Genomic DNA, 26,206 nt, shown 5'->3' on the forward strand with positions numbered 1-26,206 from the left:
ACTTGGGGGACAGAGCCAGGCAAACTCTCTGTGAGTTCGAGGCCAGCCTGGTCTACAGAGGGAGTTCCAGGACAGGCTCCAAAGATACACAGAGAAACCCTGTCTCGGGAAAGAAAAAAAGAAAAGAAAAGGAGCCAGGAAGAGCCCAGAGTACTAGCTAGGGAGTTGAAAAGCATACCCCAAAACATCATTATTACTAATTTCCACTCTCTTTGCATAAATATTCTTTTTTAGTTTTTTTAAAAATATTTATTTATTTTTATTTACGTCTTTGTGTGTGTGTGTGTGTGTGTGTGTGTGCGCGTGTGCATGTGGTGTGCGTGTGGTGTGCGTGTGTGTGTGTGTGTGTGCGCGTGTGCATGTGGTGTGCGTGTGGTGTGCGTGTGTGTGTGTGTGTGCGCGCGTGTGCATGTGGTGTGCGTGTGGTGTGCGTGTGTGTGTGTGTGTGTGTGTGTGTGTGTGTGTGTGTGTGTGTGTTTGACTATGTGCATGCTGGTACCTGCAAGAGGCCAGAGGATATTGACTCCCCTGAAGCTGAAATTTTAGGGAGTTGTGAGTCACACAGTGTGAGTGCTGGGGACTGAATTCTGGTCCTCTCAACAGCCACATTCTTAACAGCTGAGTCATTCTTTCAGCCTGGGAGAGATGTTCCTTATGCTGTAGAAAATGTTATGCTCCTGCTGACAACTTCACTTGGACTTGTCTTAAGATAATGGGTAACACTGGTACCATTTGCCCAGATGAGAGGTAGGATGTGGGGAGAGGGGGGTCCTTTAATGACAAGGTGCAGTCCAAGGGCTTATAGCTCAGCAGGTGAGTCCTGAGTGCTGGGCTTTCAAGGGATCTAACCTACCGATCATTTCAAAAATGGAGAAACTGAGGCTGAAAGGAAGGAAGACACACCCCCAGTGTGATGGTTTGAATATTGATGATACCCCTAAATTCATTTGCTGGGAATAGTTTTTTTGTTTTTGTTTTGTGTGTGCATTTTTTTTTTTTTTTTTTGAGACAGAGTTTCTCTGTGTAGCTTTGAGCCTTTTCTGGAACTCACTCTGTAGTCCAGGCTGGCTTCGAACTCCGAGAGATCCACCTGCCTCTGCCTCCCGAGTGCTGCAATTAAAGCCGTGCGCCACCACCGCCCGGCTTGCTGGGAATAGTTTTAAGAGTTGGGGCCTTTGGGGAAGGCATTAAATCTGGGGAGTCTACCTCTCATAAAAGGGATCTGTGTGTCCCTTCCACTATGTGTGGGCCCAGCAAAGAGTTGCCCACCTTAAAGGAGAGAGCTAGCCTTCACTAGACATGGAGTCTGCAGGAGCCTTTACCTTGGTCTACCGGTACACCCCTGCTCAAAAACTACATCTAAGACTCTTTGCTATGACCGTCCAAAGGGGACTAAGATGCGCGAGGAACGGAGAACCTAGCGTTCCTAGGAGCAGGAAGGCCAACCTTGTCAAATGGAATGCCACCGGGGACCACAGGATGCTGAGCACAGCCGGAATCTTTACTGCTTGCTGGCATCCATATCTTGGGTTTGCAGGCCTAGGAGGAACCTGCTGGGGGTAGACTTTTTGTGTCTATCAAGTAATACTTTAGGTTTCCTGTTTGGGAAATGGGGACAATTGGAAATTCTAACACACTAGACAGGGCGCGGAGGCCTTTGAAGACATTTTGCCATCAAATAAATCAGTCACAGAAGGACTAGGAGCCGGCCCCTTTGCATCCCCTCTGCCCACTCAGGGGAGGCCAGCAGTCCTTTCTGTCTCTCCCTGTGCTAGACTCCGGTGCCTGTCTCTTGGACCGCAAGCTCAGGTCCGCTCCCCTTTTAAAAAGAAGGGCCAGGCTCCAGGCTCCGCCCATTGGAGGCGTGGCAACACTAGGTCTAGACGGGACCGCAGACGTCGAGCCTGAGTTTGTTTGTTTGTTTGTTTGTTGTTGTTGTTGTTGTTGTTTTCAGAGTCTGGCCCGTTACGGAATTGGTTCCCGCTGCCGGTGCCATGGTCTTGGAGCTCTACCTGGACCTGCTGTCCCAGCCCTGTCGCGCCATTTATATCTTCGCTAAGAAAAACGGCATCCCGGTCCAGATGCATACGGTGGAGCTGCGCAAGGGTGGGCAGGGCCTCGGCTTTGGAGACCTGAGAGATGGGGGGGGGGGGGGGGCGCCGAGCTTAGGGGATTCCTTTCTGTACCGTCCGTCCTCTTCCTGGGCTTTTTTCTGGTTTAGTGACCAAGTGAGAAAAGAGCCACCAGGGAGATCCACGGCTCAGGACTCCCGCAAACTCTGCTGTCCCATGGAATAGACGGCCAGGACCTGCTGAAACCGAACAGCAGGCAGACCTGGCAACAGAAACGGGTGTAGTTTGGGCCTATGGACAGGGACCTCCGGAGGAGCGGGCCTGGGGAGAGGGCTAAGGAGAGTGAATGTGGAGATCTGCATAGTTACCCTCTCGTTTTCTCCAGTGCTGAGATAGAACCTCCATTGCAGGAACCTGTCTTTCCACCAGCCTCTCTCCGCCACCCTGGTCTGTCTGCTGGAGTCCCCTTTGCCCTTCCTCCTCCTGCCTTCCTCTTTTTACCTCCCTTCGCTCTCTGCCTCTCTTGCTTGCTCAGGGGAGAGAGGCTGCTGTGTGGGGTATTCCGGAGCCTTGCCTCCTCCCTGTTGGCTGCTGAGGGAGGTCCTCACCCTGGCAAGACAGGGTTGTAGCAGGTGTTGTTTAACGTGCGGTTGGTATGGTCATCCCCATACTGTCTCACGGCTTGTCTCTCCGTCTGGAACTTCACCTCTTCACCGTCGCCTCTGTGGACAGTGCACTTAAACCCCACAGGTGCTGCTCCTGCAGAGTCTGATGTAGGGAGCTGTGGGGTCGGGGACCGACAAAGGGATGTTTGAGTTGGCTGTCAAAAATAAGGGTGCAGAGGGAGATGGATTTCCACCAGGAGAAGAAGGGGAGGTGATAGCCCTCATCTGATCTAGGGCAGCGGGAACCACTGAGGTCTTTTGGGCCAAGCAGCAAGGAGACATGGTAGAAACGTTTGTCTGGTTGCATCAACAGGAGGAAAAACAATCTAGGTTAATTCAAGCAGAGACCAGGGTTTCCAAGGGACTCTGGGGGTACTTTTCAGGGCTGCCAGTGGGGCAAGTCCCAGAGGACCCATCAATAGAGTGTGAAGTCTGTTTTGTATCAAGGGCAAGGGGCAGTTTTCTTTCCTCTCACGGCAGCCAGCCCTGCCTGCACTTCCCATCTAGGGGAGGCAGCCTAGTTCCAAGAAGAACCATGAATGTAGTGTTTGGCATCCTAGGACCTCGGCCCAGTGTTCTACCCTCATCCCCCTCATGCTGGACTATCTGCAGGTGAGCACCTGAGCGATGCGTTTGCCCAGGTGAACCCCATGAAGAAGGTACCAGCCATGAAGGACAATGACTTCACCTTGAGCGAGAGGTAATGGGGCCCTGGGGGGCCTTTGCCAAGCTTGACTGGAATCAGCCTGTTGTAACCCTCCACGTTATAAACTATGAAGCTGGAGCTGGAGTGCTTGAGAGTATTTACTGCTCTTGCAGAGAACCTAGATTTGGTTCCCGCACTCACAAGAGGCAGCTCACAACCACTTATAACTCCAGCTCTAGGGATCCATTGCCCTCTAGCATCTGTGGGCACGAAAACTCATGTAGACACACACTAGGAACCTCAACTCCCTAGAGCACTGGTTCTCAATCTTCTTAGTGCTGAGACCCTTGAATACTGTTCCTCATGCTGTGGTGACCCTCAACCGTAAAATTATTTTCATAGCTACTGTTATGAATCATAATGTAAATATCTGATATTTCCGATGGTTTTAGGCAACCCTTATGAAAGGGTTGTTCTACCCCAAATGGGGTCGTGACCTGAGAACCTCTGCCCTAGAGGCAATGGACTGCTGTGCTCCATATCCTACAGAGTTGGGGCTGGAACCCAGGACCCTGCCTACCCACTGCCCAGTTCACTGAGCTGATTTTGGGGAAGATAATACATCTACTTGACTTCTCTACCAGGTTGTGGTTGTTGATTAAAATACCCCTGGTGCAGGGAAGGTGGGAAGCTCACCCCACCATGGCCACCATACTATAGCCCAGCTGGTGTAAAGAGGATCCTGTGGCATCTGGGCTTCCCAGTGCCTCAAGTACGAGGGTCCCTGGGGTTCCCTTGCATGAGTCTTCCCTATGAAATAAGGATGTTTTCATATCCTAGCAGGTCCCAAAATGGTGAAACTCCCTTTTTCAGAGAAGCTAAACCTTTTTCTCAGTTCTGCCTTTTCTTGTCACACAAGTCACCTACCCTGTAGCAGAGGGACTCAAAAGGGTATGCTTTGAGCTCATTTCTTATCTGTCATGATCAATGTAGTCCAACCAAGACACCGCCATTCTCTCTTCCTGTTGCTCCCGCTGTCCTGGATGCTTTAATTTGCAGAGTTGCACCCTATCAGGTGCCAACCAGGGGCATCTTGCAGCCTCTGCATGTCCCCCTGCATGCCATCGTCACCCTGGGGAGGTGTGTGACCTCCTGCAGCCCTCCTCAGAGGTGACTCAAACACTTAGCTATAGCACAAAGAGCTTGTCCTACTTGGGAAACTGAGGCATTAAGCTGGGCTGTGGACGCAGGTCTGTGTCTTAGACAAGGCCTTACTAGATAGCTTAGTCAGGTCTCAACATTGTACTTCTGCCTGCCTGTTTGCCTGCCTCTTCCTCTTGTGTGCTGTGAATTTATGTCGTCGTGTGACGTAACGTTTCCTGTGGAGACACTGTACACACATCTATTCACTCCAGACAGGGAGCCCATGACAGACCAAAATATGGATACCACCTGAAGAAGACCCACCACCTCCCTCCCTCCCTCTGCATGCACAGTGGGGGTTTCCTCCCAGACCCTGGATGAGGCACAAACTACACCCAAACACTTGTGTGGGTTTTTTTTTTTTTTTTTTTTTTTTTTTTTGCAGAGAGATCCTTTACTAAATGGAAAAGAAAGTTAAAGTGTCTGCTTTTGACTCAGGCAGAAAAACAACAGCAAATGACCGTGCAGGTGTGATTTTTAAGAGAAGAAGAAAAGGGGGGCTCTGTGTTAGGATGGGCTAGGATGTGGCAGGGTATTTTGGGCATGTTCATTAGGTGACTCAGAGGGGGCTTTTGACTGCTGGGCTTGGGTACTCATCCTCAGGAATGAGTTGGGCGTAAGACAGTATCCAAATAAGAGAACAGCCCTTGGTGGCTAACTTTAGGGATGTAATCTACGGTTTACAAGGGAGAGGGAAGGAGGAAGGGGAAGGGGGGGGAGGAGAAAGAACAAGGCCTGCCAGCACCATCGTGTCAGGTCCAGACCAGCCGGAGTCCCTTCACCACCAAAGTCCGACTTGGGAAATTAGTGAGTTTTATTGGGGTTTCATATAGGGGTGAGGGTGAGGGTTTACTTACAGGAGCAGAAGTGGCTCAAAGACAGCTGCACCACCTAAGACCACCCCAGCATAGCTGGGAAGCTGGAGCACACTGCACAGCCTGCCGACAGCTTGACAGGTTAGAGAGCGTCCTTTCTAAGGGACTCAGTTGGTCTAAACTTCTCTCAGGCGGCTCAGCTGGTTTCTGCTTCTTCTAGGCAGCTGGTCTGATCTCAGAGTCTTCTTTGCTGCTTCTCTTGTCCGCCAGAGACTCTCGGTCGTCTTTATTGTTTACTTCGGGGAGGAGGGCCTGGGGAATCTGCTCAGTTTCAGGGACTTCCTTTAAGGGGCTTCCCTACAGGATGGAGTGTCTTGAACTTGGGGGAAACTGTTAGACAATGTGTGTCCATCCCACTCTTCCCAATACCAGAGTTTCTTGACTGAAATCTTCAAGTGTCCTTTAGAGTCCGTCTCTACAGTAGTTGGCACAACCCAAGGCAGGAAAAAGAGTTCCAGGGAGCCTCATTTGTTCTGTGGTTCCAGGATCTTACAGGTCCCTGAGTGTTTGAGTAAGATTTTAAAGAACCAAGCTGACCCTTAGCACAACGAGTGACATAAGGAACAGAGGCCAGGTGTATGGCTCATGCCCGCCACCCTAGCGCTCCAAAGGATTATGGATTTGAGGGTAGCCTAGGCTGTCTCAAAGAACAAAGGGAGAGTTGAGAAAGCCTTTTTGAACCATCAGGCCATCTGAGGCTGCCTGAATGCTGAAGGATGAGAGTGGATGTAGCCTGTAAAAAAAGCTTCCTCAAAGCTCTGCTTAGACGTCCCTCCTCCAGGAAGCTCTCTGGCCCTATACCCAGAAACTGAACCCTTGACAGGACCCTCAGTGGTGAGATTCTGCCTAGTGGTAGACTAGTCTTCGGTATTGACCTCAGGAAGACAAGACTCAGTTCTGGCGCTAAGAGCTCTCTTCCCCCGGGGACAAGGCTCCTCCCTATTCGGAGCCTACTTTCCATGTTCTGAGAAAGAGGCTCAGACTGGCAAATTGTCAGAAAGATCAGAAAAGGTAGGGGCTAGAGCGATGGCTCAGCAGCTCAGAGCACTGGCCACTCTTCCAGAGGTCCTGAGTTCAATTCCCAGCAAACCATATGGCTACTCACAACCATCTACAATGAGATTGGACGCCCTCTCTGGCATGCAGGCATACATGCAGTCAAAGTACTCATTGACACAAAATACATAAAATAAATCTTAAAAATAAAAGGAAAAGGTTATAAAAGGTCCTGGGCATCGAGTCAACCCCGTGGTGTTTGACTGGTCACCTTGCTCCTCTGCTTACACAGTGTGGCCATCCTGCTCTACCTAACACACAAGTTCAAGGTCCCTGACCACTGGTACCCCCAAGACCTGCAGGCCCGTGCTCGTGTGGACGAGTACCTGGCGTGGCAGCACACAGCCCTTCGGAGAAGCTGCCTCCGGGCTCTGTGGCATAAGGTGAGACTGGACCTGTGGGGGAAGGGAGGGGAAATGTGAGCGAAGGGAGGGGAGGGAAGACTTGCCATGGCGAATTATTTTCAGTTTGGTGTTTTCTAATGTCTTGCCTTCAGCTTAGCCAATCCTATTGTGCCCAGGTTGTTTGTTACTCAATACCATCTTTATTTGAGACATCTATTTTTTGTTTGTAGAAAAGCCATTTGGTTCTTTTTGTGGAGTTACATTTCTGAGCCAAAATTTACCATCTGTTCACCCTCTTTGGTTATCTTTCTATTTGAAGATTTTTTAATAGATTTGTTACTGTTTCGTAATTTATTTGTTGTGTATGTGTGCCGGGAGCCACCTTGTGCAGATGGAAGTCAGAGGACAGCTTTGGGCAATCAGTTGTCACGTTCCACATTGGTGAGGCAGACTGTCCTTTGTCTCTGCTGTTGTGCTGTGCACTCGGGGCTATCTGACCTCCGACCTCTGAGCTTCTGTCTCAGGCCGTTTTCCCTCCCACTGTAGGAAAGCTGGGGTTCCAGCACAGCTGGCTCTTTATGTGGGTTCTGGAGAACTGAACTGAGGTGGTGAGGGTTGTCAGGCTTGCCTGCCTAGGACGGTCACCTTCTGAGACACCTCCAGACTCTGCTACCATTACTTAAACGTCCTCTTCAGTTGGCTGGTAATGTAGCTTAGTGGTAGAGCAGTTGTGTAACAAGCGTAGTGTCTTAGGTTCAGATCTCAGCTCCTGGTGTGTATGTGTGTGCATCTGGTGTGTGTGTGTGTGTGTGTGTGTGTGTGTGTGTGTGTGTGTGTGTGAATGTGAGTATGGGGGTATGTGAGTGTGTGTGTGTACCTGGTGTGTGTGTGTGTGTGTGTGTGTGTGTGTGTGTATGTGACTGAATGTGTGTGAGTGTGGCGTGTGTGTGTGTGTGAGCATTTGTGTATGTGTGTGTGAGTAGGGAGGTGATGTGAGTGTGCATTCATGCATGTGTGTGAGTGTGTGTGTGTGTGAGAGAGAGAGAGAGAGAGAGAGAGAGAGAGAGAGAGAGCGAGCGCGCGCGCACCTGGTGTGTATGTGAGAGTGAATGTGTGTGAGTATGGGGGTATGTGAGCGTGTGTGTGTGTGTGTGTGTGTGTGTGTGTGTGTGTGTGTGTGTGTATGAGTACCTGGTGTATGTGTGAATGGGGTCTGTGTGAGCATGCATGCGTGCATGTGTGTGAGTGTGTGTGTGTCCTTTGTTAGCTTATTTCAGCATCCAGGTCTTCTGTGGGTCAGTTTCTACTGGTTGTTTTTTCTGCTTTTGACTGTGTGTCCCATTATCCTCCTGCTTCACATGTTTCAGAAGTTACTGTGCCTTGCTATACATTGCATGCTAGCACAGCTAAAAATAATACAAAGGAATCTTTTTTTTTTTTTTCCCAGAAGGTTAAAGAGCACCTATATCTTGAAGGTAGGATTGGGTCACTGACTCATGCATGCTCACACAGACCCCATTCACACATACACCAGGTACTCATACACACACACACACACACACACACACACACACACACACATGCTCACATACCCCCATACTCACACACATTCACTCTCACATACACACCAGGTGCGCGCTCTCTCTCTCTCTCTCTCCAGCAGGCCTTTGGAATCTAAGCATAGAAAGTAGACTGGGGATGGAGAGATGGCTCAGTGGTTAAGAGCACTGGCTGTTCTTCCAGAGGACCTGGGTTCAATTCTCAGCACCCACATGGCAGCTCACAACTGTCTGTAACTCTAGTTCCAGGGGATCCAACATGCTCACACAGACAGACACACAGGCAAAATACCAATGCACGTTTTTTTTTTTTGTTTGTTTGTTTTGTTTTTGTTTTTTTAAAGTAGGCTGATGATTCAGGGAATGAAAAGAAGGGTGAGGACATCAACCACCCCAAAGGTCTCAGACGACATCAAGTTCTTCTTTTCAGTTCTGGTATTTTCCGCGGTCTTACCTTTGGCTTCACTGATTCTTTGATGTGTCTAGGTTATTGTTACTCATTTAATGATTTTTTTTTGAGATATGGGTTTTTTTTTTCATTTTTAGAAATTCCGTGTATTTAACCACAAAATCTTTCAGAGGGCGTCCTCAACAGATATCCTTGTGGGAGTTCTAAAGGGAGCCAGGGGAGGAAAGTTAGGTCACCCTGCTAAGAATGGGGAGTTAGTGTTTAATGGGTACAGGATGGAGATGGGCGGTAGTGATGGTCACACAGCACTGTGAGCACACTTGGTGTTGTACACTGAACTGTGTGCTTTGAAATACATCCTGTGAACCGCGGACCTGCTGCTCTCAAAGTCAAACAAGCTGAAGTTGGCAGAGGCTGTGAAAAAGGAGCCTTCATGTGCTGGGTATGGTGGCAGAAGCCTGTAATCCCAGTGTTCGGGACTGAGGCAGGAGAAGAGATGTGAGCTTGAGGTCAGCCTGTGCCTCAGATAATTTTTCATCATCATCATCATCTCCATCTTTTCCTTTTCCCTCTCCCCCTCCTCCCTTCCTCCCTTTCCTTATTTCTTTTTCCTTAGCCATGTGCTTACATTGAGCTATATTATTCTCAGCGCTTAGCTTTTGGAGACAGCTTCTTATTATGAACTCTATGTAGCCCAGGCTACCCAGGAAAATGTGACCCATTATTGAAGGCAGAAAAGCAAGAGCTCTTGCTTCCCGGGTGCTGGGACCGCATCTCAACCCTGCCTGGTGCCCACATCATCCTCTCATGTACTGGCCTTAATCCTGCTCCCCTCTTTCCTCTCTCCTTGGAGGAGATAAGATGGCAAATGTTACACCTTTAATTCGTCACTTTTGATTCCCTGCAGGACTGACAGGAAACCTGTATTGATCAGTCTTGTGCCAGTTACAGGGTAGCCCAAGCGTTTTTCAGGCTGCAAAGCAACCTCTTGGCTTTAGTGGTCCAAGCCTGAGAGACAGTGGAAAGGAAAACTTTCTAACCTCTGTACAGGAAGTAAATACACATTTGGAGTTGTTTGTGATTTGGGAACGCTACAGAAAAAGTGGTTTCCTCACTCCAGTGGAAACAAAAAAACAAAACAAAAGCAAAAACAAAAAACTGAACGGCCCTCCTGTAAAAGGTTTTACGGTGGTTAATCTTAGTTGTGAACTATTGGTGGAAGTCTTAAGGCTCCACGTAGTTAAAGGGAGGTTTCTTTTGTGGAGTAACTTACAAGTGAAGGGCCGGGTTACAGGGTCCCGGAGAGGTGAAGTGCAGTCCAGTGGTGTTCTCTGGAGAACGCTGCTCGGTCTACCTCCAGCGTCCAGGATCCAGGAACCAAGAGAGCTGGCCCATCCAGATCTCGGGTCTTCAGGGCTCCTCTCTTGGCCCCACCTCGTAGGCATGGCAGTTACTAGAAGCCTCAATGGGGGTTAGTACTTCCAGGTCAAAGCTGGAACAGCTACCCACTACAGTCAACTTGAGAGAATCTAGAATCATTTGAGAGAGGAACATCTGTTAACATCTGAAGGGGGGTTATCTTGACTAGGTTAATTGAGGAGAGAAGACTCCCCATTGTGGGCAGCACTGATTCCTGGGCTGGAATTGTATTTAAAAAGAGAAAAATGAAGCCCTAAGCGATAGCTCAGTGGTTAAGCGCATGGGCTGCTCTTCCAGTTGGGTTCCCAGCACCCACATGGCTGTTGCAGTTCTGGAGGATTTGACTGACTTCCTCTTGTACCCTCTGTGGGTAATGTGTGTGTGTGTGTGTGTGTGTGTGTGTGTGTGTGTGTGTGTGTGTGTGTGCACATATATATGGTGCACAAACATAGATGTAGACAAAGCACCCACATACATTAAATTAAAAAATCTCAAAAAAAAAAAAAATGTAAGGGGTGGGGAGAGAATATGAGCCAGGCACAATCATCACTGTCTGTTTGGATGCAATGTGATGGGCTCCCCTGAGCTGGTCCCACGACCTCCGAATCATGACAGCCATATCCTGGAACCGTGAGCCTGGCTCCCTTAAGTTCCTTTTGTGAGCGTGTTCTATCGCAGCACCAGGAAAAAAATCAGACAGATGCCATTTAGCTGCCTGTGGCTTTGCCTGTTGAGTGACCTGGAGCAGCGGCAGGGTTGGAAGTGGGAGGGGGCCAGTGTTGTGCCCAGGTCACAAGACCCCTAAGCAAGACCACCACAGAGCCAATATCCGATGCAAGCACACAGAGGTTTTTAATAACAGAACAAGCAAGCTTGGTCTGCCATCCACCATCCGACACAGCGGGTGGAGGAGAACGGCCCCGAGCACTCACTTGAAGGTTTAAGGAAAGGTTTATATGCAGCTTGGGATTGGACAAGGGGGTTAGGGGTGAGACAGTTCTTTGAAGTTACTGGATGAACTATAAGCATGAGGTTACTGATGGCTAACAGGATTCAGGGTATCTACAGAGACATAAATTTTTTACTTCCTATGTCCTGCTTTTGTTGAACCCAGGATATATACATTCAGATGTATTGTTCCAGTCCTACTCTCCTCTGAGGTCAACTTCTAGTCAGTTGAGTCCATTACTCCCCATATCTTGTTTTGCCAAGTCCAGGACACATAGGTTTATTATCCCAGCCTTATAAGTTCAATTTTTGGTCACTTCTAAAACTGCTGGTCAGCAAATACCTTTGGAGGAGGGGAGGGGGAAGCATCTCTCAAGACGGCTACTGATTTTTCCCTTTCACCCAGGAGATGAGAAAGTAGAGAAGACAGATAGGAAAGCTGGGGTCACGAGGTCTTGCACAGGCTACATCTTATGTCAAGCAAGCTTCTTAAGGAGTACAACTGTTTCCAAGGGCGAAACCGGAACAGAGTCAGCAGAAACTGTCATACAGTGGGACAAAGACGAACAATGTTGCACAAAGGAAACAGGATATCGCAGGAGCATTGCAGACAGAGCACATAGTGGCCTTGGGACCGATAACTCGAGTCTTTTCATGGGAAAAAGCCAAGTTCCCAGGAACTGAAACCTTAACTCCTCCGAGGTCTTATCCCCAGCCCCAAACTGGCCAAGTCTGCTCCTGGGCAAGACACAAAAGTAGGTTCCTTTTGTCCTTTCATCGGGGCCTCTGAGAAAGTCTTGGATCAATCGGTCCAGCTCTCAACAATTGAGATTTTTGGACTGTTTGAAATCAGACCCATGGAGGCTAGAGAAAACCAGTTTGCCAGTAATACTGCTGAGTGTACTGTCCTTCCAGACCCAGTGATCAAGACTTTGTCATGACCCAGTTGGAGATACATTCCAAAGATGATTTTAGCTGAGTTCAGTGATGCCTGCAATCCCAGCACTTGAGAGGTGGAGATAGGAAGATTGTGGATAGCCTAGGCTACATAGTAAGACCCTCTCTTAAATGGAAATGCAGGGGAGGAAAACCTTAGGACAGTTACTAAAGATGCACAAAATTGGGCATCAGAAGCTGAAGATAAGTTATTTTGTCACGGTAAGAAAGGACTTTGCTTCGGAGCCGCATACCTGACCAAGCTCTTGGGAGACAGAGGCAGAGGCAAACACAGAAGGTTCTGGAGTTCAAGGGCCAGGCTCAGCTACACACATAGCCTGGGCTACACAAGGCTCTGTCTCAAAATAAAAACAAAGCCAAACCTCTGGCTTGGGTCAAATAAAATACATCCCACAAGACCCCATGAAATTCCAGCTGTTAGCTATTGCGTATGATTTGATCCATTAAGCTATAAGGGGAAAAAATCAATTTTATGGAATAATACTAGTGGGGCAATATCAATGAGGCTACTAAAATTTCTTATCTAGCCGGTTCCATCTGTTCAGAGTTCAATCCTGGAGCTTGTGCGACCAAACTGGCCATTTTTTTTTTTTTTGTACCTATACACAAAGTAACGGATCTCATTTTGGCTTTTCATACCCACTTGTTTTCACTCACCCCCTCCTCCCCTTCTCCTCTTATCTCCTTCCTCGACTCTTGCTGGTGTGTGTGTGTGTACACACACATGTGTGTGGAAGGATGGTGTGTGCCATGGTGCACGTGTGGGGGTCACAGGAGGACTTTTGGGAGTTGGCTTTTTCCTACCATGTAGGTCTTAGGGGCCAAACTCAGGCCGTCAAGCTTGGCAGCAAGTGCCTTTACCTAGCACGCCATTGTACCACCCCTTAGTGCTCCCCACACCCTGGTTTTTGTTTTTGTTTTGTTATTTATTTATTTATTTATTTTTGCTTCCTTATCATGTATATCTCATTACTCTTGTTTTTCCTTACTCCGATTTCTTTAAGATTTCTTCTCCTATCATGGCCCTCTTCCTATTTTTTATGAACAACATGAATGGGCATACATGCATGCACACACACACACACACACACACACACACACACACATGTGCACACACAATATTTGTGTTTCTGAGTTTGGTTCATTTTGCTTAAAATAATGTTTTTCAGTTACATCCACTTTCTAACTAATGTTATGACTTCGTTTTTCCTTATAGCGGATAAAATCCCCAGGCATGCTGTAGCTGGGTCCTGCAATAGTTCTAGTTTCAGCTTTCTAAGGTACCTCCATACTGACTTCCGCAGTGGCTGAGGGAGGCTACGTTCCCACTAGCAGCATATGAGAAGTCTTTCCCTACATCCTCACCAGCACTTATGGCCATTTGCCTTCTGTTTGTTTTAATTTACTTAATGCATTTTGTGTGTATCTTTCTCTACATCCTCAGCAGCATTTATGGCTGTTTGGATTTCATTTGTCTTCATTTATTTAATGCATTTACGTGTGTATATCTTTCTCTACATCCTCACCAGCATTCATGGCCATTTGGTTTCTGTTTGTTTTAATTTATTCAGTGCATTTGTGTGTGTATATTGCATTTGTGGGTTCATGTGTATAGAAAAGGAGGTGGTCATTGGGTGTCTTCCACTAGAGACTCTACCTACTTTCTGGGACAGGAGCTCACCTATCTTTTTTATGTGGGTGCTGAGGATCTGAAGTCACTTTACCAACTTTGCAGTTCTCCTGACCCTGTCTTTTTTTTTTTTTTAATGATAGCCGCTTTGACTGGGGTTGAGATGGTATCTCAAAGCAGCTTTATATTTCCCTGATTGTTAAGGCTGTCAAACTGTTTTTTTTTTTCTGTTCTTTTTTTATTGAGAATTTTATATATGCATACAATGTGTTTTGATCAAATCCATCCCCATTTCTTCCTTTCCAATTCTTCCCCTGGCCACCCCCCAATACTTTTCCCTCCCCAATTCATGCGCTTTTTATTTGTTTGTTTTTGTGAAGCCCACTGAGTCCATTTAATGCTGCCTGTGTGTGCATGGATATCCTACCATCTACTGGCTCCACTTTCCAAGTGGGAATTGGCCATTTGTGGTTCTTCTTTGGAGGGCTGTATATTCAGTTCCCTGGCCCACCGATTGGTGGGGTGTTTTGGTGTTTAATTGTTGCAGTTTGTTGTATTATTCTAGAATCTAGACGTTACTCCTCTGTCTGGTGTATAGCTGACAAAGATTTTATTCCATTCTCTGGACTGTCTGTCTACTCTAGTGATTGTTTTCTTTGCTTCCTGGAAACTTATGCTTTCTTGTCATCCCATTTGTCAAGTTTTAGGATTATTCTTAGGCTACTGGAGCCCTCAGAATGTCCATGTCTATGCCTAGATGTTGAAGTGTTTTACTCATGATTTTTTTCTTTTCCTCTGCCAGTTTCAGTATCTGAGGTCTTATATTAATGTCTTTGAGCCATGCTGAATTTATTTTTGTACAGGGTAAAATATATGGATCTAGTTTCTCTCTTTTACAAACAGGTATCTGCTTTTCTCACCACTGTTTGTGGAGGTGCCTTTTTCTCTTATCTATGTTTTTAACCCTCCCGTCAAGGATCAGGAGGCTGTGGCTGTGTAGGTTTGTTTCTGGGCTCTCTCTTTTATTACACTGGCATATATGACTGCTTTTGTACCAGTGCCATGCTGTGTAGCTTGATTTTTTCGCCTTGCCCACAGTCAGGACAAATCTCTGTCACCCGCCAGTCCCACAGCCGCTCAGACCCAACCAAGTAAACACAGACACTTATATTGCTTTCAAACCACATGGCCGTGGCAGGCTTCCTGCTAACTGTCCTTATCTTGCTAACTGTGCTTTTATCTTAAATTGATCCATTTCCATACATCTGTACCTTGCCATGTGGCTGGTGGCTTACTGGCGTCTTCACATGCTGCTGGTCATGGCGGCGGCTGCAGCGTCTCTGGTCATGGCAGCGGCTGCAGCGTCTCCTTCTGCCTTTCTGTCCTTTTATCCTGCCTAGCCACGGCCGATCAGGTTTTATTTATTAACCAATCAAAGCAACTTGACATACAGACCATCCCCCAGCACAGCCAAGTGCAGACCATCTCAAACACCTGCACTCAGGCCCATGGTCCTAATCATCCTCTATACGGACCTGCTGGGTAACGCCACAAAGAACCTGAGAATGGGCTCCCACAGGACCTACAGAACATCCCACAGCACTTCCCCTTTCTTTTTTTTTTAAAGGAAGGTTTTAACTTTTACAAATCTCCAAAGTCAGCTTGGTATATTTGGGAATTTGGGCGTAGCTTCTCTTAACTACTTCCTGCTGGAGGGGGGCGCTGTATCTTATGGGGATGCAAAGAAAATTTTAGGATCATGGAGTAGTCCGTGAGACCGTATCGTCTGAGCCAGTTGCCTTGAAACGATTCTGGATGTTGGATCATCTGGGCCATGGTGTCATCGGAGACCTTTCAGGTGGTCTTGGCTGGTCAAACCTGATGTATCTTAATCTGGAACAATTCCACAGCCTCTGGCTTTCTGTAGAGACAAAAGCAGAATCTCCTTTCCAAAATAACACATCCTTATATCCAAATTTTAAAGTCAAGATATCTTTAATATATACATATTGGTTTAACTCAACATCTTTTACGATCAAATGTTTTTCTGCAGTTAAAAATCCCAAAGACAATATAATCCAAACTCTCTGTGTGATATCCATCTTTACATGGCTTATTTTTTATATTACTTTATCCAAGGAGCGTGTAGCCCAGAAACCTCTTTTTTTGTTTTGTACTAGCAAAGGCTAAATCCGCCACGCAGCTTAATGTTCCATTTGCAGAGGCCTCATTCCCGCCATACTGCAGGTCAAGCGCACACGCCAGGAACCCGCCAGTAACTCAAACCGGCGGCTGCCGCTCATTTGAGAGAGAGAATTAGGAACTGTGGGGCGTTTACCGACGTCACCGTTCCTGGAGAACTTACCGACGTCACCGCTCCGTGTGTTGAGTTCTGAATCCTCTTTACCACCACGCGAGGATTCTTCTCAGATCACACTTTATTGGAGCGCCTCTTGGTTAAGGGACTTTGTCTTTAGTATTTTTTTTTTTCATAACACCGGCCTTTATCCCTGTTCATTTGTCCTTTTTCTTTAGTCCCTCTTTTTTTTTTTCTTCCCTTTTTTTTCTTTAGCCCTTTTTTTCTTTAGCCCCACGTTGGGCGCCAAATGTAGCTTGATTTTTTCGCCTTGCCCACAGTCAGGACAAATCTCTGTCACCCGCCAGTCCCACAGCCGCTCAGACCCAACCAAGTAAACACAGACACTTATATTGCTTTCAAACCGCATGGCCGTGGCAGGCTTCCTGCTAACTGTCCTTATCTTGCTAACTGTGCTTTTATCTTAAATTGATCCATTTCCATACATCTGTACCTTGCCATGTGGCTGGTGGCTTACTGGCGTCTTCACATGCTGCTGGTCATGGCGGCGGCTGCAGCGTCTCTGGTCATTGCGGCGGCTGCAGCGTCTCCTTCTGCCTTTCTGTCCTTTTATCCTGCCTAGCCACGGCCGATCAGGTTTTATTTATTAACCAATCAAAGCAACTTGACATACAGACCATCCCCCAGCACAGCCAAGTGCAGACCATCTCAAACACCTGCACTCAGGCCCATGGTCCTAATCATCCTCTATACGGACCTGCTGGGTAACGCCACAAAGAACCTGAGAATGGGCTCCCACAGGACCTACAGAACATCCCACAGCAATGCTGTTTTTGTTACTGTAGCTCTGAAGGTTAGTTTGAGAACAGGTACTGCAATACCTTCAGTATTGTTCTTCTGCTTAGAATTGCTTTAGTTAAGGTCTTCTGTGCTTCCATATGGACTTCTGTTTACCTTGTCCCTTGGTTGTATGAAGAGGCTGTCTAAGTGACTGATCTACATTATTCATGCTATGAAAGTATGCGATATTTGCAAGACGAAGTAACCACTTTATTCTCAACAATGAGTGACACATGACTGTGGTTCTTAACCTGCTTCTTTCCTCAAAAATATTAGTTCTATTTCTTTTTTTTTTCCAGCCCACCAGAGATGGTGTAAGCAGGACTATTTATTTGTAAACAAAAATGTCACTTGGGTGATATTTCCATGCAGGTCTGGGCAGGCCACAAAGGAAGAAGCATAGAACTAAAATGCAGCTCCAAAGTTCAGAGACATGATTTCCTACCCCCCAAAGCTCAGCTGGCTCCAATTCCTTATTTTGTCTACCTACCCACCAGGTGATGTTCCCTGTTTTCTTGGGTGAGCAAGTACCTTCTGAGACGCTGGCAGCCACCTTGGCAGAATTGGATGTGAACCTACGGGTGCTCGAGGACAAGTTCCTCCAGGACAAGGCCTTCCTTGTTGGGTCTCACATCTCCCTGGCTGACTTGGTCGCCATCACAGAGCTGATGCATGTGAGTGCTCTAAAAAGAGTGGGCCCGTAAGACACAGGCAGTACTGGCTAGTTACAGAAGTCCCAGTTTTGTTAACCCCCACTAGTTGATCTGTTCCTATGTGCGGACGCTCCTTCCAGATTTATAATGTTTGTCCTTGGCCATTCTAGTTAGCTTCTCTGTGGCTGTGTGAAACACTGACCCAAAAACAACTTGGGGAGGAAAGGGTTCATTTGGCTTACAGGTCATATTGCATCACGGAGAGAAGCCAAGGCAGATATTCAAGGCAGAAGCAGAACTCATAGAGGAATGCTGCTTATTGGCTTGTACCCCATGGCTTGCTTACACAGCTCAGGCCCATCACCCAGGGATGGCACCATGCACTGGGTACTGAGCCCTCCTACATCAATTGGCAATCAAGAAAACACCCCCACAGACATCCTCACAGGCCAATCTGAGGGAGACAAATCCTCAGTGGAAATTCTGTCTTCCTAGGTTCATCTAGGTTTGTGTCAAGTGGGAAAAAACTAACCAGCGCAATGTGTTCCTTGTCTGCCTGGCACACAAACACTGTTAGCCATCATCATTCATTTCTTTGTCCCCAAGATCTCATGTTAGTATCACAGACATAGTACAATTTTAAATATCTCATAGTCTTTTAAAAAGCCCAATGATTTAAAAAGCACAAGTTCTCTTTAAAATTCCATAGTCTCGCCACCAGGTGGTGGTGGTGGTGGTGGTGGTGGCGGCGGCGGCGGTGGCGGCGGCGGCGGCGGCACATGCTGTTAGTCCCAGCAATTGGGAGGCAGAGGCAGGTGGATCTCTATGAGTTCAAGGCCAGCCTGGTCTATGGAGCAAGTTCCAGGATAGCCAAGGCTACACAGAGAAACCCTGTCTCAAAAAGAAAACAAACAAACAAACAAAAACCAGACAACAACAACAAAAATCCAAAGTCTTTTAACTGTGGGATTCTGTAAAATCCAAAAATAAGTTACATAATATCTTATTCCCCGAGGGAACTTGTTTCACAAGGGCAGAGTTACCATCAGATCAAGGCAAAACTGAAATCGTACAGCGTGAACAGTTCAGTGTCTGACATCTGTGCCTCCCCCGTGATCTCCTGGGCTCCAAAGGGCTTGGGCAGTTGTAGTTCTCCTGCTCCACCATCTGTAACACACAGCTTGTCTTGTTGGCTCAGGCTGGACTCATGTCACACCTGCCACTGTCCTCATGGTCACCTCATAGTCCTGGCATATCCAGCCTTCTGGGGTTTCCACTAACACTGAGTCTGCAACTTCACCAATGGCTCCTCCTGGCTTCATACAGTGCCAAATCTTGGTTGCTCTCAATGACTCCTTCGTGCCTTCAAATCCAGTACCATGTGGGAGACTCTTACACATCATCTACCAAATCCTGCTGCCAGTTGGATATGCATCCTTGGCCCACCCCACTATTGGCCCAAAGCTTCTGTGTGCTGACCCTGAGGAAAATACTTCCCAGATGTTGCCTCAGTGTTGCTGGTCTTATTAACGACAGCTGAGTTTTCAGCCCTAGCTAACCAGCATCCATTGTCCTAGTGTTTTACTTCCACAGACTATTAGTATATTGTGGTGATATTTTGTTTATGCTCTAACAAAAAGTTTGCCTGAAGATTAGAGTGTGGAGCTAGCCATTAGTTAACCATAGAGGTCTGGAGGTCTGTATAGACTGGAGACAGGAAGTAATATGGCTGGGCAGAGAGAGGAATATGTGGCTGGCAGAGACAGGAGCTCGGCCCTTTTTGGTCTGAGGAGTCATGGAGGTAAGAGGTGACTTTGGCTGCTTCTTTACTTCTCTGATCTTTCAGCATTTACCCCAATATCTGACTCTGGGTTTTTATTATTAAGACCAATTAGAATTAGTGCTACATCTGGCATCCAACTTTGGGGCATGAATTCAGGAAAAAGCCACTTGCCTGTGGCTTTGCAGCCATCGGAACATGCCAGAGCTGCATGCAGGGGCTCCCCCCAGTCACTACCCCATTGGCTAGCTTTTCCTCTCTTGTTTCTCTAAGCCTCTGAGTGAGTCTGGGCTTTTTTTCTGTTGCAGCCTCTCTGCAACAAACTCCACAGGCGCAGCACAGGCCCAATCTGCTGCCGGAGTTAGCTCCTCCACACCAGCCAGCTCTGCTTCTAGGCAGTTCCCGGTGCACATGTTTCTTCCCCGTGATCCCCCGTGTGTGTTTTTCAGACGGTTAGCCTCACACTTCACTGTCATCTGAACCGTCATTGTCAGCAGATTTGATGAGAATTCTTAAAGGGGGAGAATTAGTTAAAAGAGAGAGTCTTTTACCCATGTTAAAAAATGGGAAACACTGTTACAGTGGAGGGAGTTAGGCTCTGCATGATAATATGCTGGATGGTTTAAAAATGGAATGATTAAATGAGAGGATAATTAATTTAGATGTGATTTATGTAATGTTAATTGTAAACATCATCAGTGTTATCATTTTTGTTTTATCACTAAACAAGTTGGCTAATATGGGTGCTAAGATACAAGTTTTAAAGTTTAAAAACTCATTAAAACGGATCATAGAGATATTCAGACTCAGGCAGAAGAATTTAAAGGACAGCCAATCCCAGCCCTGTGTTATAAGGTTAGAGAGGAACAGCCTAAGGTTTCCAAACAACCAACTTTAATTTATCCAGTAACCTTACAGGAACTACCAAATGATAGGTATCCCCAAGACTGTGTAAGAACTGAATGGACTCCTGTGGAAATGTTAGCTTGAAGGAAGCTATAGTCTCACATGGCATGCATTCACCTTTTGTGAAGCAGATGTTAAACTCGTGGTCAACTTGTAATAGAATTATCCCTCTAGACTAGAGCAGTCTTGGAGCCCGGTCCTCAATTACAGTGGAGGACCTGATGGAAGGATGAGGTTAAAACCATTAAACAATGAAGTAGGGCTAGAGGTGTGGAAATCTCCCAAGACTAATTTTTTTTTTTTTTTTTTTTTTGGTTTTTTCGAGACAGGGTTTCTCTGTGTAGCTTTGCGCCTTTCCTGGGACTCACTTGGTAGCCCAGGCTGGCCTCGAACTCACAGAGATCCACCTGGCTCTGCCTCCCGAGTGCTGGGATTAAAGGCGTGCGCCACCACCGCCCGGCCAAGACTAATTTTTTAGAAAGGGAGATATGCTAATGTACAAAGGCAATCTCTATATGATGACCACACCCTGGCTTTATGCTGTGCAGCAGCGTTGAATGCTTGGGACGGAATTGAAGAAGTAGGAAAGAAAATTGAGTCATTTACTAAAGTAATGCAGGGCCCAAAAGAAACCTTCACTGATTTCTTACAAAGATTGACTTAAGCAATAAATAGAATGATACCAAATTCATAAGCTAGACAAATAATAATTGAATCTCTGGTTTTTGAAAATGCTAGTGTACAATGCAAAGGGTAATTAGACTGTTAGAGGCAAGATCAGCATTCTTAGAGGAATGGATCAAAGGTACAGACAATATTGGATTTCAGAACCATGATGATGTTTGGATAAGAGAGGTGATTTCCAGAGGTTTGAAGAAAAATCAAAATGTCAGGTGTTTCAATTGCAGTAAATAAGGTCATCTAAAAAGGGATTGTAAACAGGGCACTCCTAGAGATAGGTTTGTTTGTTTTTTTTCTAAGAATAATCCAAACAGAATGCCCCTTTCTTCTGGATTATGCAAAAGGTGTAGCAAAGGCAGACATTGAACTAACGAATGTAGATCAACAAGGGACAGTCAAGGTAACCCTTTGCCATTGGGTAATGCCTTGAGGGGCCTCTTGCAGGGCCCCCATGTCAAATTTGGTTTAGTCATTCCCTGTGACTGTGGGGGAAACTCCTTCCCAGAGCAATTAAAGGACTTAATGTCTATTGTAAAAAACCATACTGCTCTGGATGATAGAACAGCTTTAGGAGATGAAACAAAACTATCAGGAGAAACCAGAACAAGAAAGACCTCTTAATTAGAAGAGATGATAGTTTATCGACCAGCATAACCATTCAATTTAAACTAACTTATACCACAAAGAAATGCTTTTCATTTGATCAGATATAACTTGCCATAAGGGAACATCCTCAAAATTAGGGTTGGGGAAGGCTTTTGTTTTTGCCTTTTCAGGAGAATGAAGGCATCCAGCTAAGGAATCTGAAAAACCACTGGACAAAGGAGACATCTAAAGAAAAAGGACAAATCATCCAGAAAAAAATGTCCCAAAAAGAAGAGTAAATTGGCCTATTAATATATCACATTTCCAACAGGATAATATTTCATAAATCTTCCCAAATATTTGTTTCTGCTGTTCTCTAAAGATATATAATGCAACTGGTTTTTTTGTAGTCCCAGTTCAATTGAAAATTAAAGCTGGCTTTGGAGCTGGAGTGTGGTTTTCTCCTTCTCTAAAGCATGCTTGTTAAAGTAAAATCCAAAATCTCTGTCTTATGTCAGAAGAGCCACCTGATATGAGACAGAAGAAAAAGCCAAAGTCAAAGGACTATTTTATTGCCACCAATTGAATAATCTTTTGTTTTTATATTGACTCTTTAAAACTCTTCATCTTTCTTTTTTTTTTTTTTTTTTTTTGGATTTTTGAGACAAAGTGTCTCTGTATAGGTTTGTGCCTTTCTTGGAACTCACTCTGTAGGCCAGGTTGGACTCAAACTCACAGAGATCTGCCTGGCTCTGCCTCCCAAGTGCTGGGATTAAAGGCATGCTTTAAATCGCCAGGCTTAAAACTTTTCTTAAGGTATAAATATTATATAAAAATTTATAAGATCGATAATATATTTTAAAACTTTTTGTCATGATATTAATGGTCACATAGAGTACTGACTAATTCTAGAAAAAAGCTTCATCTAGCTTCCTGTACATGATTTCTGGTTTGAGTCTTTATCAGGTAACTAGGCAAAAACTGAACAAAGAAGATTAGATTCAGGGTTCTTGTTTTGATAAGAAAAAAGGGGAGTATAGAAATGATAGAATGAAAAGATAGATTATGACTTTTAAACCAAAAAAGGAAATACTAGTTTTAAATGTTTTACATTGATATAAATTTGAGGTTATATTTGTTAGAACATACTGCACACACATTTCTACTCTTGTTCAATTTATTGTACCTATACAACTCATTTAATAATGTCATGCAAATTTCTAGTCCTTGAAAGTTATTATTACCAACTAATTAGGATATAAAGAAATGTAAGTTAGTAGTTAGTCATTACAATCTTGTAGTCAGGTTAGGTATGTTTTCAAGGTTGAACAGAGATATAGTTTAGATAGACAGGTCATCTTCAAACACTTCAGAGATCTACAGATTGGCATTTAAGATGTTTTAATAACATAGATTCTTTTCTTATAACAATGAGACATATCTGCTCCTGGCAGCACCAATGTACTTCAGAGAAGATGATAGGTATCGAAGAAACTCCATATGGAGTTTACTTTCTTTGTGGCAAAAGTTAGCCACTGGGCAAGAAAATGTCCTTGCCTCCACTGCTGACAGTATGCTGTACAAATTGGACAAGCAGGACACAAAATAAAGGACTGCTGAATTTTGCTAAAACAAGGTAGGACAGTCCTTCAGAATATCCTGCTTCACAGATAAGTCTATCAGATATGCTAGGCCTGTAGGCTGAAGACAGATGCCCCAACATTGCAGAGGAACCTTGGGTGACTGTCCAGGCAGCCAATTGTTTCAGTCATTTCTTACATTTTTTGGAAGTTGCTTGCTTGTACTTCCTGCTTACTCAGGTAATATTATTTCCTTCTCGGGTCTCTGATGGAGTTGAAGTCTTTATGGTTATAATTATAGTTTTCCTTGTTATCAGATTCAGAGAAGAAATTCACTGAAGAGGTGTAAAGTGTATAGGGTTGAGAGACAAAAGATAGTTTTGGTAATGCAAGTTAGAATAGAAAGTGAATTAGATGCAACCTATTGGAATCACCAAGATAGGATAAATAATGGAGTTATTTTCTCTGAATTTGTCAAATGTTAATTGACTAAATATTTTTGATGTAGTTCTTGTATATATTTGTATATAGTTATTTTACTTATTGTATATAGTTTTTCTTATATTAGTTATAACCTTTTTATTTTAGACAAAAAGGGGGAAATGTGGTGATATTCTGTTTGTGTTCTAGTAAATAAAGCTTGCCTGAAGATCAGAGTGTGGAGCTAGCCATTAGTTAACCTTAGAGGTCTGTAGGTCTGTATAGACAGGTGACAGGAAGTGATATGACTGGGCAGAAATTGGAATATAAGGCAGCCAGAGACAGGAGCACGGCCCTTTCTGGTCTGAGGAGTCATGGAGGTAAGAGGTGACTTTGGTGCTGGGCGGTGGTGGCACATGCCTTTAATCCCAGCACTTGGGAGGCAGAGCCAGGCAGATCATTGTGAGTTCGAGGCCAGCCTGGTCTACAGAGCGAGATCCAGGACAGGCACCAAAACTACACAGAGAAACCCTATCTCGAAAAACAAACAAAAAAAAAGGTGACTTTGGCTGCTCCTTTACTTCTCTGATCTTTCAGCATTTACCCCAATATCTGACTCTGGGTTTTTATTATTTAGACCAATTAGAATTTGTGCTATAATATATCATACTAGTGACCCTGATAGAGTCTTTGAGAGACTCTAAATTTCCATTTGAAACCTTACAAACCAGGTCTCCTTCATCTGCATTTCTTTCAACATTTGTTTCCTTCAAACTACCATAGATCTCATCCATCTCTAACTACTCAATGACTTTTTGGGCCCACAGTTCCAAATGCTTCCACAACCCTCCACCCAAAAACCAACATGGTCAGGTCCATTACAGAAACACTCCACTTCTGGAACCAACTTTTATTCTGGTTTGCTTTTCTGTTGCTGTGATAAATATCGTGACAAAGAATGAAAACTACTTGGAGGAGAAAGAGGAGAAAGAATTTATTTCAGTTTATCGGTTACAGTCCATCATCAAGGGAAACCAGGGTGGGAGCTCAAAAAAAGATTTTGAAGGCAGGAACAGAAACAGAGAGACCACAGAAGCCACCCTGGCTTGCTCCCAGGCTCGCATTTGGCTATGTTATATAGCCCAAGCCCACCTTCCCAGGGGTGACATCATCCACAGTAGACTAGGTCTTCTCACATCAGTCAACAATCAAGAAAACACCATGCAGACATTCCTACAAGCCAATTTGATGGAGACAATTCCTCAGTTGAGTTCTCTCTTTTCCATGTATGTCAAGTTAATAACCAAAATTAGCCATGAACTCACCCACCCCCATTCTGTTACCTTCTTGCTATAGCCTGTAGGTGGTGGCTGTCCAGTCTTTGAAGGGCATCCCAAGCTGGCTGCATGGTACCATCGAGTGGAGGCAGCGGTGGGAAAGGATCTCTTCTGTGAAGCCCATGAGGTCATCCTGAAGGTTAAGGACTCTCCACCTGCCAACCCCATCCTAAAGCAGAAGATCATGCCTGGAGTGCTGGCCATGATCCAGTGAGTCCAGAAGCCTCATCCCTACACTGACCATAGCAGTTCATAAGGCGCTTTTATTGCTCTAGTGATGCATCCTAGCCTCACAGCATAAACGTTTTTAGGCCGGGCTCCATCTTCACCCTTTTGCCATGATAGCCACACACGGCCACAACTATAATCGGATAATAAACCCAGGCTCCACCTGAGCCTTAGCTTCCCTGTGTTGTTTATTTGCTCTTCCTCTATTCTGGCCCAGTTATCTTTCCAAAAGACAACTCCATTTCCCAGGCTTTGAGAGTCATTTCCCCCGTCATGGTTGCCAAGAATGAAATCACAGGTAGACACGGTAGCTCATGCCTGTAATCCAGCCCTCAGAGGATGAGGCATGAGGATCCCCGAGAGTTCAAGGCCAGTCTGGGAGACAGTGTGAGACTGTATCTCAACAACAAAGAAAACAACAACAAAAACAGAGTGAGCTACATCACAAATGCCTTTCAGACTTCTGGTTCTTGAAGAATGGGGTCAACAGGTGCCTCAGCTGAAGGCATGGAAATCCAACACTTGGCCAGGCCAGCTTTTGGACATGGCCTGTTCATAGGATCATCAACTCTTCCTGACCTACAGAATTGGTCAAGAGGAGAAAATACCCCCACAGCTGCTCTCCCGGTCAAAGGTCATGCTCAAACTCTTGGGTACAAACTGTAAGCAGGAATGAGGGGCTCAGAGTGCATTCTGGGATAATATTCTAGCTTTTGGGTGTGGGGGTATGGACTAGAAGGCAGCCAGGAAGGGAGCGTGAGAGACTGGAGGTTGCTGTAGTTGGGGGTGGGGGGAAGGTGGGGAGACAAGGGCAGCTTGTGGAGAATTGTGAAGCACTAAAGGGAAGCGGTGGGAAAATGTAGACTGGGCACCCCCGTCTCAGTCTAGAGAGGTCAGCTTCCACTGTGACAAGAAGACACTTTCCTGGGGGTGGGCGTGGGGTAGGGATAGGTCTTCCTTAAAGGGGAACATTTGGAAGCATTTAGACAAAGCTATTCTCAACTGTCTCAATGACCTATTGTGCCACAACACATTTTCTGATTTGTCATTTGGGAAACTGGGAGTTTCTCTTGGGAAATGATGATGTCATATAGGC

At 45.6% G+C, this 26,206-nt stretch overlaps 1 protein-coding gene across 3 annotated transcripts; it reads left to right on the forward strand.

The window, feature by feature from the left end:
• The first annotated feature begins 1,851 nt into the window (after nucleotides 1-1,851).
• Nucleotides 1,852-25,287, forward strand: LOC102928219 (glutathione S-transferase theta-1). Of its 3 annotated transcripts, none has more exons than XM_076558628.1 (5): nucleotides 1,852-2,106; nucleotides 3,350-3,437; nucleotides 6,750-6,900; nucleotides 17,438-17,614; nucleotides 21,737-22,115. In XM_076558628.1, exons 1-5 carry the CDS (start codon nucleotides 1,995-1,997, stop codon nucleotides 21,842-21,844), a joined length of 636 nt encoding a protein of 211 aa, XP_076414743.1. In that variant the 5' UTR covers nucleotides 1,852-1,994; the 3' UTR covers nucleotides 21,845-22,115. The 3 variants fall into 3 exon arrangements, with proteins under 3 accessions (XP_076414743.1, XP_076414744.1, XP_006979147.3); XM_076558629.1 differs by lacking the exon at nucleotides 21,737-22,115 and adding an exon at nucleotides 19,682-20,570 and having other exon boundaries at nucleotides 1,884-2,106; XM_006979085.4 differs by lacking the exon at nucleotides 21,737-22,115 and adding an exon at nucleotides 24,902-25,287 and having other exon boundaries at nucleotides 1,894-2,106.
• The last annotated feature ends 919 nt before the right edge of the window (nucleotides 25,288-26,206 follow it).

The sequence above is a fragment of the Peromyscus maniculatus genome, chromosome 21 (genome assembly GCF_049852395.1).
Source record: "Peromyscus maniculatus bairdii isolate BWxNUB_F1_BW_parent chromosome 21, HU_Pman_BW_mat_3.1, whole genome shotgun sequence".
Lineage (NCBI taxonomy): Eukaryota > Metazoa > Chordata > Mammalia > Rodentia > Cricetidae > Peromyscus > Peromyscus maniculatus.

What these genes read in the sequence shown, in the direction of transcription:
- LOC102928219 (XM_006979085.4), top strand. Translation starts at nt 1,995, where the DNA reads ATGGTCTTGGAGCTCTACCTGGACCTGCTGTCCCAGCCCTGTCGCGCC. An exon ending in TACGGTGGAGCTGCGCAAGG is followed by an intron (nt 2,107 to 3,349) that starts GTGGGCAGGGCC and finishes GACTATCTGCAG; the next exon opens with GTGAGCACCTGAGCGATGCG. An exon ending in GACTTCACCTTGAGCGAGAG is followed by an intron (nt 3,438 to 6,749) that starts GTAATGGGGCCC and finishes CTGCTTACACAG; the next exon opens with TGTGGCCATCCTGCTCTACC.